The sequence below is a fragment of the Geospiza fortis genome, unplaced genomic scaffold, assembly GCF_000277835.1.
Source record: "Geospiza fortis unplaced genomic scaffold, GeoFor_1.0 scaffold5, whole genome shotgun sequence".
Lineage (NCBI taxonomy): Eukaryota > Metazoa > Chordata > Aves > Passeriformes > Thraupidae > Geospiza > Geospiza fortis.
This window is the reverse complement of record NW_005054421.1, coordinates 199,128-211,080: the sequence shown is the minus strand read 5'-3', so window position 1 is coordinate 211,080 and position 11,953 is coordinate 199,128. Positions and strand designations below refer to the sequence as shown.

At 39.6% G+C, this 11,953-nt stretch overlaps 2 protein-coding genes across 2 annotated transcripts in view; both read left to right on the top strand.

Moving 5' to 3' along the window:
- The window catches only part of LOC102041925 (regulator of G-protein signaling 18), a 9,402-nt gene extending 8,209 nt beyond the window's left edge, over positions 1-1,193 (top strand). The window contains exon 6 of the mRNA XM_005426695.2: positions 1,174-1,193. Coding sequence (XP_005426752.1) covers positions 1,174-1,193 — 20 coding nt within the window. The remainder of the gene's footprint in view (positions 1-1,173) is intronic.
- A 3,479-nt stretch (positions 1,194-4,672) lies between these two features.
- Positions 4,673-11,953, top strand: part of RGS21 (regulator of G protein signaling 21) — a 7,740-nt gene continuing 459 nt past the window's right edge. Inside the window, exons 1-4 of the mRNA XM_005426665.2 lie at positions 4,673-4,905; positions 8,227-8,318; positions 9,719-9,795; positions 11,064-11,230. Of these exons, the coding sequence (XP_005426722.1) occupies positions 8,308-8,318; positions 9,719-9,795; positions 11,064-11,230 (255 nt within the window). The 5' untranslated portion in view covers positions 4,673-4,905; positions 8,227-8,307. The remainder of the gene's footprint in view (positions 4,906-8,226; positions 8,319-9,718; positions 9,796-11,063; positions 11,231-11,953) is intronic.

Below are 11,953 nucleotides of genomic sequence, written 5' to 3'. Positions count from 1 at the left end.
CCCAGCTCAGCCCTCCTCAGCCCCTGTGTCACCTGTGGTGACAGCCCAGCTCAGCCCTCCTCAGCCCCTGTGTCACCGTGTGGTGACAGCCCAGCTCAGCCCTCCTCAGCCCCTGTGTCACCGTGTGGTGACAGCCCAGCTCAGCCCTCCTCAGCCCCTGTGTCACGGTCTGGTGACAGCCCAGCTCAGCCCTCCTCACCCCCAGCTCCTGCAGCAACCCGGGTGTGTTTTAAACCCCAAACCCTCAGCGGGTGTAACTAAGTGGTGAAGCAAAAGAAAATTCACTTACAGCAGATCAGAGTTCTGGAGCAGAATCTCACTTTCATAGAAAAGTAGGTGATGTATTGGCAAGTCATAACATGTGGAGTTTTCATATAGGATTTTTTTTTTTTTAACTCAGAGCAAAGGCTGTGATCAGATTTGGGGGGAAAATTTGATTTTCCTGCTTAAAAATGTCTCATATAGTGCCATTTGATATTACCCAACACATATCCTGGGCTTGTACCTTTATGCCTGAGTTTCATCACAGTTAGAATATCTGTATCCAGTCTTTCCACACATTTATGTTTTTGCAATATTTCCTACACTAAGCACAGAGAATTTGCGGTATTTTCTGATACTGTAAAACACACAGAAACATTATTAGGTATAATGCAAAGTTACATTTATTTTAACTAAAGACACTGCATAATTAAATCTATAATTAAAATGTGGCCATTGCCTATTTTAAGAGGAATGTAAAGATACCTATTTAATTTTTTAGGTTACATTTTTCTTATTCCTCATGTCTGTTGTCTATTTTTAAGTTATGATGTATATATTAGCTTTGGCATCAAATGCATGTATTCTAATTTTCTGCAACTAAATGAGCAGCAGCAAGGGGACAAGAATGCTATTTTAACACAATGTGTATCCTTAAATACCAAGTGATGTCTATGTATATAAATATAAAATATTTCTACTTTTATTTATAAATAGTCGTGGTATACCAACTTTGTTACTACAGCTCTTGGACTCGGGCAGGGCAACTTTCAGTTCCATTGGACATTAATATCCTCTCTATAGGTTATAGAAAAGGAAGGCGAAATCTTATTTTTTATTTCTTTACTATCAAAGACAGACATTTTTTTTTATAGTCAGCACGCACATTCATTCTGTCCTTTTCTTTCACAGTTGATGCAGACATACCTTGAAGCTTGGGGCAGTTCTTAAAATCTTAAACATTGGTTCAGTTTAGGAAGGGGCTGCAGGATTTATCTGTAACTATGACTTGGATATTACATTGTTTCTTGTGGAATTTAAGCTTTCTCCCTTTCCCTCCCCTTTCTGTAAATGGTGAAGGAGAAGAGATGCAGTTTCTGAGGATGGGACTTTTTGTTCATTGTTAATTTGGGGTGTATAAGAACTGCTGGATCTGCAGATTTCCCTGTCTGCTTTATTAACTTCCAATAAATCTGACCTGCTTAAAGAGTTGCCAGGATTTTATTATCATCAGTACATTGATGAGGAAGATGTGAAGACTTCACCTAGGGTCCAACTCTAGCTGTAATCACTGCCACATTAAACAAATTGTTACTGTGCACAGAGATCCAAACTCATGTGGAAATGCTGCTGAGCCACAGTGACCCAGGAGCCATCTCCAAGCTCTTACCTTTAGCTGGGGAACAGAGAGGAAACACATTTGGAATGATGACCCATGCTGGTTTATTCATCACCCTCCCCTGATCTCAAAACACCAGGCACAGGCTCTTTCTGACAGTGAAAGCAGTCAGGACCTGGGCAAAGGGTTTTTTTCACTGGAAGAATGGTCAGGCATTGGAATGAGCTGCCCAGGGAGGCAGTGGGGTCACGGTCTCTGGAAGAATTCAAGAGGCCTCTGGCAGTGGTGCTTAGGGCTACGGCTTAGGGCTGACTGTGGCTGGGGAAGGTTAATGGTTGGATTAGATCTTGAAGGTCTCTTCCAGCCTTGGGGATTCTGTGATGAGGGAGTCTCTAGTATCACCAACAATGTCTGAATGCCAGTTCTCAGATATTTAAAATATGCATGTTCCTGTGTCGTGTACGAGGATCCGCGTTGGAGGAAGAGATTTGAGAACAGCCCCCCCTGAGTGTTGGCATTGGCCTTGCTGCCACACAGACATAAAACCTGCACGCTTGCAGCTAAATTCTGCCCTGGTGTGATTATGTCCCTTCATATCAGTGGAGAATCCATATCTTGGATGGATTGCCATGAAGGAAAGTAATGAAAAAAGTACATATATTTAATACTGTTCCAAAATCCAACCGAATTACAAATATAGTACCCTGAGTAAGACATTCTCATGTTCGCAAAATCCCAGCTGCTAGTCAGAAGGGTCTGCAGTGATAAACAGAAGTCAGCAGATGCCCTTTATTTCATTTCACAGACACATGGAAAATTTTGCTTATCTCCAGGGAGGTCTTCCTCAAACCCATCAGTCTGTGGTATTGACAGTGCGAGTCCCTCTTATGAGTTTTATAATGAAAACAAACAAATAAGATATTCCTGGTAGCTGTTTATGCATGTGTGTTTTCCAAAGATAATTATGAACCCTAGCTGAATTTACAGCAGACTAGTGCCATGGGAACTACTGTAAAAAGAAAGTCAAGATAAACTCAGAGAAAGGAAGGCAAAGGACACAAAGATAAACCAAAATGAAATAATTATCTGGCAATGGGTTTTTTTCTAGAAGAGGCTCCTTTTAGTGAGGGAAAATGAGCACTCTACTATTTAGTGCTGTGCTGCAGTCCTGAAGACGAACTAGGCGTGGATTTAGTACAAGTCTGTGATGCTGTTCCAGGATTGATCAGACTCAGGACTGGCCCTGCACAGATGTATTTACAGCACAAATCTCTGGGTAGTACCAGAGAACACAGTCAGGCTTCTCTAGTTTTGGCAGAATCCATGCCACAGTTACGTAAATCCTCTTGAGCTGCCCTAATGCAAATAGTACATATACTAAGCCTGTTGGGGAAGTACTATTATTGGAGATTGTTCTATGTAGCAGCTTTTTATATTTATATGTGCCATTCAGGGTTCAGCAAGAGCTCCCAAAATACTCCTCCTGCCAACACAATAATTTACCCTACCCAAACACTGCACTTTACTCCTTACATAGGTGAAGTCTCAGGACAAAAAGCATGAGGGAAGCAATCTGCTGACTTGGGTGGCACCAAGATTTTTCTCCTGTTTCAACACTTCAGTCTAATTAGATGCTTTAAATTGGCTGAAGGTGCTGTTCTTGTTTAATTTGAGGGAGTTAGAAATACACAGGACCAAAGATCTTCTTCCAGTTGTGGATTTGTTACTGAACAAAAGACAACTTGACTGATTTTTCAACTGACAAAAAGCAAGAATGAAATCTAAGATAAAGAATCTCACAGAAGACTGATTTCCATTTCCCAGTGAAGCAGGCAATCAATAACACGGCTCTTACATGCTTTTACATGCTACAACTTTTAAGTGACTCACAAACAGCAGATCATTTTCCTCTCCTTTTGTTCCCAGCTGCTCAGCCTGCCTTAAATAGCTACTGCTTTGAATGCAGTTCCCTCTCCTTTCCACACATGCTGCCAAAGACATCAGCTGAGAAAAAAATTGCAGAAAATCATCTTCCTCTCATCGGTGATTCATATGCTCATGAACTTACACCTTGCTCAGTTGCCTATCCCAGATCCCACTCTGTTCTTTGCATTTTAGTCAAATGCCTCAATCAAATGCACTTTAAGCTCCTGTGTGGCTCTGTGCCAAAGAAAAAAATTTATTTCCTCTATCCACCACCTGAACCTGCTTCCATTTTTACTTTTCTCCTTGTTAATGTGTCGCTATCTTCCATTTGTTGTGCTCTTATCACTTAGAGCTGGTCTCATAAAAGCTCCTTCTGGTTTCATACCAAAGGAGTGAATTTCTCTCTTCTTTCCTAAATATAATCTGTTTGTGTAACCTCCTCCTAATTCACCCTTATACTTTACAGAAAATTATCTGGACTCCCAGATTTACAATCTATCCTCTACCATTGCCTTCTCCATGAAGGGTAACTAAAATTAACTAGCAAGAAACACAATCCTACAGCAGTCATTTGAGAGTTTTCAAGCAGGACAGAAGATAAGGCTGAAGCCTAAAAAAAGGACAACTCTGAACTCTCATTTCTTCACCATAAAATTTGCTTGTAATGAAGACACTCTTGTTTCTTCACAGCTTAGTGGCCTCATTTTAAATTTCTGCAGATAATGCTATTCCAGTTTTTCCTGGTTGTACATTTTCTTGAGAATTGTTTCCAGTTCTTTTCCAATGGAGGTTTGTGGTTGTACAGCACTTGGAAATCGTGAATATGAGGAGCCCAGAGTGCTGTAAAATATTTTGACAGCTTGTTCTTGAAATCAAAACATTTCACCTGAAGGGCATAGTTTGCTTGGGTGGAAAATAACAGCTCATTTTCTTATGCAAAACAACTCTGTGGCATACTGAAGGCACACAGAGTTATTCACATGGAAAAATATCAATTATTTTTTGAGTTGCCCATGCTGTGCAGTGCTGTGGGAAGGTGGGCATTTACATAGTATTCTGATTAAGGTGTATTTGCATCCCCGTGGGACAGGCATTTCCATGTTCTTAGGATGCCAGCAGTGCTTGGATCATGTTGGCTTCTCCCAACATAAGGGATGCACCCAAGTTCCCGTGGGCTTCGACTGCCTGGGGCAGTAGAACATTAATTTTTTTTTCTGCTGAGATTACCTTGTACAAGCCAGCACTATCCAAGCAAATCTCTGTATGGAATGGAATGGAATTAACAGAGGCCAAGTGCTGAGAAGCATTAACACACCGAACTGCTGGGAAACACCAGCACATCCATTGGAGAGTGTGAGCTTTTCTCACTTTGTGCTCAGGTGAGTATACAAGGCAGCCCTTTTAGGAACATATGTAAATGGAAATGATTACTTAGGTTAATAAAGCAATGGTTTGAATATGTAACATTGATTTAGATTGTCTATTGTGATTAGTATCCAGGTCAGATGAACAAAAATGACAGGTCTTAGGGCCCGCAACAGCCAATAGCTTTTCATAAAGGAAGATAATTCAGCGAAAGCTAAAGACAGTTAAAGAACAAAAGGCGAGCATCAGTAAAAGTCAAGCAGTGAGCCTAAAAGTTCTAAGGATTTAAATATTTAATAAATGTGGGGTCCTTAGCAAGTAATATTGGCAAAGTTGGGAACGTTAAATCAGATCCACATTCCCTTTTCTAGAGTTTCAGCTCTCCCATGTCATCAAAGGCAGAGGACTCCAGAAATCCATAGCCCAGTCCTCAGAGTTACCAGAAGGTTAAGCCACAGGCCTGACAGATGAAGAGAAAAATATCCTGCAATTAGCTGAGCAAGTAAGGGTCTGAGTGAGTCTGGAGGTCCAGTCCCAGCTAGGACCAAACTGCAGCTATAACTGTGTGTGTCAGCTGGGTCCAGCAGTGTCACCTGGGTCCAGATTCACAAAAAGTTTAGCACTAATTCTATGTGCAATTTCCAGCCCCTCTCTACTATGTATTTCATCTTGTTTGATTGATGCTGTTTATTATGAATAGCCAACACACTTGCACAAGCAGCTGATGCATTTGTTTTAATACTAAGATCGCTTTTTCTCCTATGACATTTCAGTGAAATATTAGAGTTTCCTTCCAGACACTATTAAGTTCTAAGCAGAGGACGTACGGAGAAATACAACCAGCTGGTTTCTATGGGAAGAAGTGGCTGTGCCTAACTTTGGTTAGTGAACTTATTTTCATTGCCCCAGTACAAATATCACAACAATTCTATTAACCTGTTGCGTACCTAAAATATTTTCAGCTTGCATAGAATGAGCAGTCACTGACTGCTCAGAATGTTGTACAGGGATGAGAGTCCCTCACAGCTTCTTTGTGGTTTTGTGGATTTGAGCAGTACCCCATAAAATGCAAAAGCAATCTGACTGGATCTATCCATTTATTGTGTGTGTAAAATATTCCTGGGTTTTAGCATAGTTCTGTGGCTGCTAAGACTGACTTAAAAAATATCCATCGGTCCTGAAAAATCTTGAAGAGATGTTCATGTCTGCTTCATTCAGATAACAGACTATCAGGTAGAAATTTTAAAAATGCATGTGGGGCACTATCTGGAATTTTGTTTTGAAATAAATGTATATTATCTGATGATTTTAATTAAAAATAGGCACAGGTCCTCAACCTTCTCTCTCATAGTTTCACAGGAGTTAATGGAATAATGATATAACAATGTTAATACTGCTTTAAAAAAAAGAAAAAAAATCAATTTATCAATCACAGTTCTGAGGTGGGTAAATAGAAGAACCACTGGGATTAGACACAGGGTAAACACTGAGAAATTAACAGAGCCAGCTATAAATTATGAATTGCCTAATTTAGTGTCACCTCTGTCCTCACAACTGGACTGGACTGACTTCTGGCATGACACTGTTAAAAAATTCAAATTGTAGCTGTTTACGCTCTGCCCAGCCAGAAGCTCCACAGATAAATATCAGTTGGATTTTGTATGATGTTTATTTCCTTTTGCCAAAGCTCAGACCTGGGACTGAATCAGGCACAAAGGATTTGATGTCAGTGCAGATGCTGAAAGTTTTCTCCCCAGCTGTAAGATGCTGAAGTTAGTCTCATGAGCACAATGCATGAAAGGTTTTTGGTCCACCCTGGCACACAAGATAATCTCTAAATAAGAAAAAATGACCAATTAACATTTCTGTTCTTCTGCTATAATGTTTAGAAGCAAGCAGATGCAAAGCTGAGGAATTACAGGAAGTATTAGTATTTTGCTGCCAAGAATATTTTTAGTAATATGTGGGACTAAAGGGCATCTTAGGTCATAATTTCTAGTATTCTATTAATGAAGACAACAATTTAAAATAATCTCATAATTATATGAAGCTCTATCTTCAAAGTACAGAAGAATAGAAAGGGAAAAAAGTTCCACTGGGAGGCTGCAAAAAACAATTTGTGAAGCCTTATTCTGGTTTTCAGTCTGAATTTGTTCACTGGCTGCTTCTATACATTTTTTCTTTTGTCAATATAACCATTATGCTAAAATAATTTTTTTTTTCTCACCAGGTTACCTCTCTGTATTCAGAGGGCAATCATAGCTCCTCTCTGCTTTCATCTTAGAGACAAATTGGTCTTTCATTCTTCTCCTGCAAGACAGTTCAATTCTCTTGCTTGTCCCACCCCTCCATATCTGTTTCCATCTGATTTCATCTTCCTGGAGCACAATTGACCAGATTCACTGGTTTTTGTCCCATGTGAAGTTCTTAAAATAGATTGGCCTGAAACTTCTTTTACAGATCTACAAAGGATAAGGATAAGGAATAACCTCTTAACATTGCTAAGGGTGAAACATGGCATGTGGTGCTTGTGTTTTTCTTTCTGCTCTTAGAAGATGAACATGGCTAAAATAAGAAAGATGTTCTCAGGCGGGCAGGAGTCAGCTTTGCTCATGATTGTACCACAGAGGAAAATAAAATGAGACAAACTCCTAAGGCTGCTCTGGTGTAAAATATTTTTTAGGTGTAAAATATTTTAATTGAGAAGACAAAAATCCCTAAGTCTGCAAGCTGGGAGAGCTGGGATCCCAGTTCCTGAACCACTGGAAGTTTATGCCAAGTGTAGACATTGAGAACCAGGAATCTGGGTAATCTGAGTAAAGGATTTGGCCTCAGGACAAGATTTGGAGGGAGGCAAGAATCAATCAGTAAGCCTGCTTGCTCAGGAGAGTGAGGGACAGCAAGGGTTATACAGAGGGAGCCAAGAACTGGGGATGAAAGAATAATTACCAAGAGCAAGAGACAAATTACATAGATCAGCAGCTGGCTACAATCCCTTCTCAGCCAGTTCCAGGGAGCAATAAGGTCCCCTCTGGAGCTTTTCTCCAGGCTAAACACCCCAGCTCCCTCAGCTGCTCTTCGTCAGACCTGTGCTCCAGTCCTTCACCACCTGCTGCCCTTCTCTGGAGTTGTTCCACTACCCGTGACGCTGAGCAGGCATGTGTTGCCATTTCCCCCATTCCTTTTGTATTATGGCCACTATTAGGTGAGAGTGGCACTGCTTAAAAATAGGCCACATTTCTGAAATAAATAGTTTTAAAGAAAATGTTGAGAGGGTTTGTCAGCGTGCATGGTCCTGTTTGGTTATTCACATGCTAACTGTATTGTTCCTGCAGTACCTCCAGCTTGAAGATCAGTCAGAAAACGAAACTCTGCCTTCCCTGAGACAGTCAGACAGACAAACAGCGGAACAAAAAATGCCAGTGAAGTGAGTTGCTGTTTATGGCTATTTTAACGGTAGGAGATTTATGTGACAGGATGACCAAGTTTGAATAATCTGTACAGCTTTATTTTCCTTCACCCTTTGGAGGGGATATGACTATTCTGATTCCTTGTTGTCAATTCTGCTTGCCATTTCTATTCAAGTAAATCCCACACAGTCAGTGAGATCATTCTGACTGGTGAGTAAACATTAAAACAACTAATATTACCCATAAGAACAAGAAGCAAAACTGTCTGGTTTATCCTGGTCTTTCATTTTGCTTTTTTGCTTGACAAGAAAGCTAGTAAACATTTAATAAAAATCTTGAAAATTTATCATATATTTGATAAAAGTTTCTTATTGTTGCTAAAACAAATTCTCTGCTGATTAATGCCATCATCACATGATGTCTCACAAAATACAACATAATGCTATGTTTGGTTTTCATTTGTGTTTTCACAGACTTTCTATATTTGCACTCCAGCTTCCCTCATGTATGTCTTTATATATACTTATAAATATGCACTTTTTTTTTCTTGCTTAAATATAATTTTTGCACTCTGGATACAAGTAAGTGGAGAGCTACAAAAATCTTGCTTGTTTAAGGTGTCACTGTCACCATCCCTTGTAATAATTATAACTACAGCCTCATAATATCCTGACACTATCTCTTTATAAATTTGCAATTAGAAAATACCATTACTGATGATGCTGAGAAGTGGCTGTGGAACACAGATCTCAAACCAACCTCTATAATTCAGAGAACAGGGTTTTGATAGCTGAGCTCTCAGAGCCCCCTTAGGAGCATCAAATGTTGGTTTTTTTTACAGAACTTGAGAGTGTTTGTGATTGTTTTTAATGCTAAGTTTGTTTTTTTTTTTTAATTGGTTGGTTTTTTTGGTAGGGTTTGTTTGTTTTAAGAAAACTGGCAATATTTTATACAGAAGAAAGTGTTTACCCTCATGTCTAGCAGAAGCCTACAGCAAGTTGCAGGGGAAGAGTCAAAGCTATGAATTTACTCAATTATTTATGCCCCCTAGAAGCTCATTTGAGGCCCATGTTTCCTATTAGTGTTAGCTTGGTAATATTTTCAGATAATTCCTGTCATTACAAGTAAAAAATGCTATATAAATTAATGCCTAGTCCTTTTGAACTCGAGAAGAAATTCAGTGCACTCTCTAGAACATTCCTACCTCTCCTGTGCTTTATTAGAGCTCCACCAGCTGCAAGCATTACGCGTATTTCCAGGAAGAATAGTCAAGTAAGCAGTGCCAATATCCCTGTTTTGCTGTGTGTAGGGTAGGAGGAGTGGCTGAGCCTCTCTCCCTAGCAGTCAGACACACTGTAGGCTCTCAGCCACCCCAGCCTGCACAGGGCAGAGACCACAATGCTATTTTCAAGGGCAGATGTTGTTTTCACAGGTCAAACGCTGGGGAAACCATGGCCTGGTCTGAGTCTGTGGATACAGTACTATCCAATAAAGGTAAGAAGGGATGGAAAAACATATGTGTTTTTAAAACATTTGTCATCCCATTTACCAAACATTCCTGCCAGGTTTTCACACTGCTCTCCATTCAGCTCCCCACATGCACTGAACTGACCAGAGCTGCTGATGGAGGAGGGGGAACTGCTGTCCTGAGAGGTTTATCCAAGCTGCAAACACAACATCCCTTCTGTCCAGTGCTCAAGGGCAGGCAGAAATGCTATGGAATAGTTTTTATTAAAGTAACTGCTAAATTCCCCTTGCAGAGGTTTAATTTTTAATAATTTTTTTCACAAAAACTCACAAACGTTTCCTTAGATATTCCTGAGAAATATGTGCGTTGTGCAGTGACTTCCACTCAAACAAAAAATGACGTATCTAAAGTCACTTCTCCTAGAAATGCCATTTCTACAGACCTAACACAACAAACCACATGCAACTTGGAAATTTCCTAGCCCCTGCCCCATTTCCCAGCAGTAATATTGTGGCCTGGACCTTGGGATGCCTCCACCCTGTTCCTGGATAGCATTAACTTGACTAACACAACTAAATTTGGGTCCTGTCAGTTTCCTTTACTCAGAGGTTCTGATTTGGATTAATTTTAAAACCATTTATTCCAAACAAACCTTTATTTGTTTCATTTTTTTCCCTTCAAAATGAAAAAAAAAGAAAAAAGAAATAAAAAAAGAAAAAAGAGGAACAAAGAAGTAACAAAAGTAACAAGGAGTCCATCTTTTATCCAGATCTTAATCTTTCCTTGCAAGGAGATGGAAGCCCCATTTGGGCAGGGAACCTAAGCTGTGGGGGAAGCACATTAGCACAGTGTGACCTACATTTCTACTTGCCTCTCAGCCGAGGAGTCAACCTCAAATCTCTGATTTCCCAGCCACTACAAATCCTTTTGAAACCAAAACCTCTACGATCCCTTTTAACAAATGTACCAGTGCTAAAGAGACCAAACCACAGGAGGCAGCTGCTGGGAGCAATCCTTGGTTGGCAACTCACTGAAAAACTCTCTTAGTAGTCCCCTTATCAGCACTGTAATCTAATCTCCTATTTATTTCCCCTGCAGCAGCTTCTCAAACCTGATTGCTGGCTGACACGTAAAAGAGTGGCAGATACATAGGTTACACTATACACATACTGTAAAAAAAAAAAAAAAAGATATATATATATGTACACACACACACACGTGTGAGTATGCACACACATAAATTGCACTGGCCTTTCAGTTTTCCTCCATCCACTATCTGATGCATTTCCCCCAGAGGGCCTGGCAGCTTTTCGGACATTTTTGAAGTCTGAGTTCAGTGAGGAGAATGTGGAGTTCTGGCTGGCCTGTGAGGACTTCAAGAAAACCAGATCCTCCACTAAGATTGCGTTGAAAGCCCAGAAGATTTATTCTGACTTTATACAAGCTGATGCTCCAAAGGAGGTAAAGAGTTTTTTCTGTGTGTGCTTTGGGTACTGAGGATAGGGATGAAGTGGAAAGTTTAGATCCAGACCTCAAAGAATGACCAAAAATACAATTCATCCTGGTTGTAACTCCCATTTTAATGTCCATTATTTACCAGGTAAACACCTTGTGCAATTCTGTGAAGCAAAGATGTTATGGTTTACACTTCACATTCTTTACATTCTTCACACTGGGAATAAGTTTACCTCATCTTCTGAAATTTCTGCCAGAAGTTTTAAGGAAGTTTATGCTCAATATAATTTGTCTTCTCTAATCATTTTTTATAATGCAGTAAGCACCACCTCTTCTGTATTCAATGTACCAGAACATCAGTAGGTTTATGATTGCATTTGTTCTTTTGTGTAGGTATTTTTGATATGAAGAGAATGCAAAAATTTCCATCACAGAATTCAATTTTATAATTATTTCAAAAAGGCTTACTGTGAAAGACAAATTGCTTATTAATCATTATTCACTTTCTGCACCTTAAACATTTACGCTGATGTTTTTGCATTTACTAGCAAGAGTGCTTTAAACATTCCCATGTATTACATATGATTGAAATGTAATCATATAAATCAATAATAAGATGATTGATTGATATTATTGTTAAAAACAAAAACTCCTTTAAAAATACATAGGGCCAAAGTCTAAAATGATGCTGAGTACCTTCGCTTTTAATTTACTCTTTGGTAATCAGTA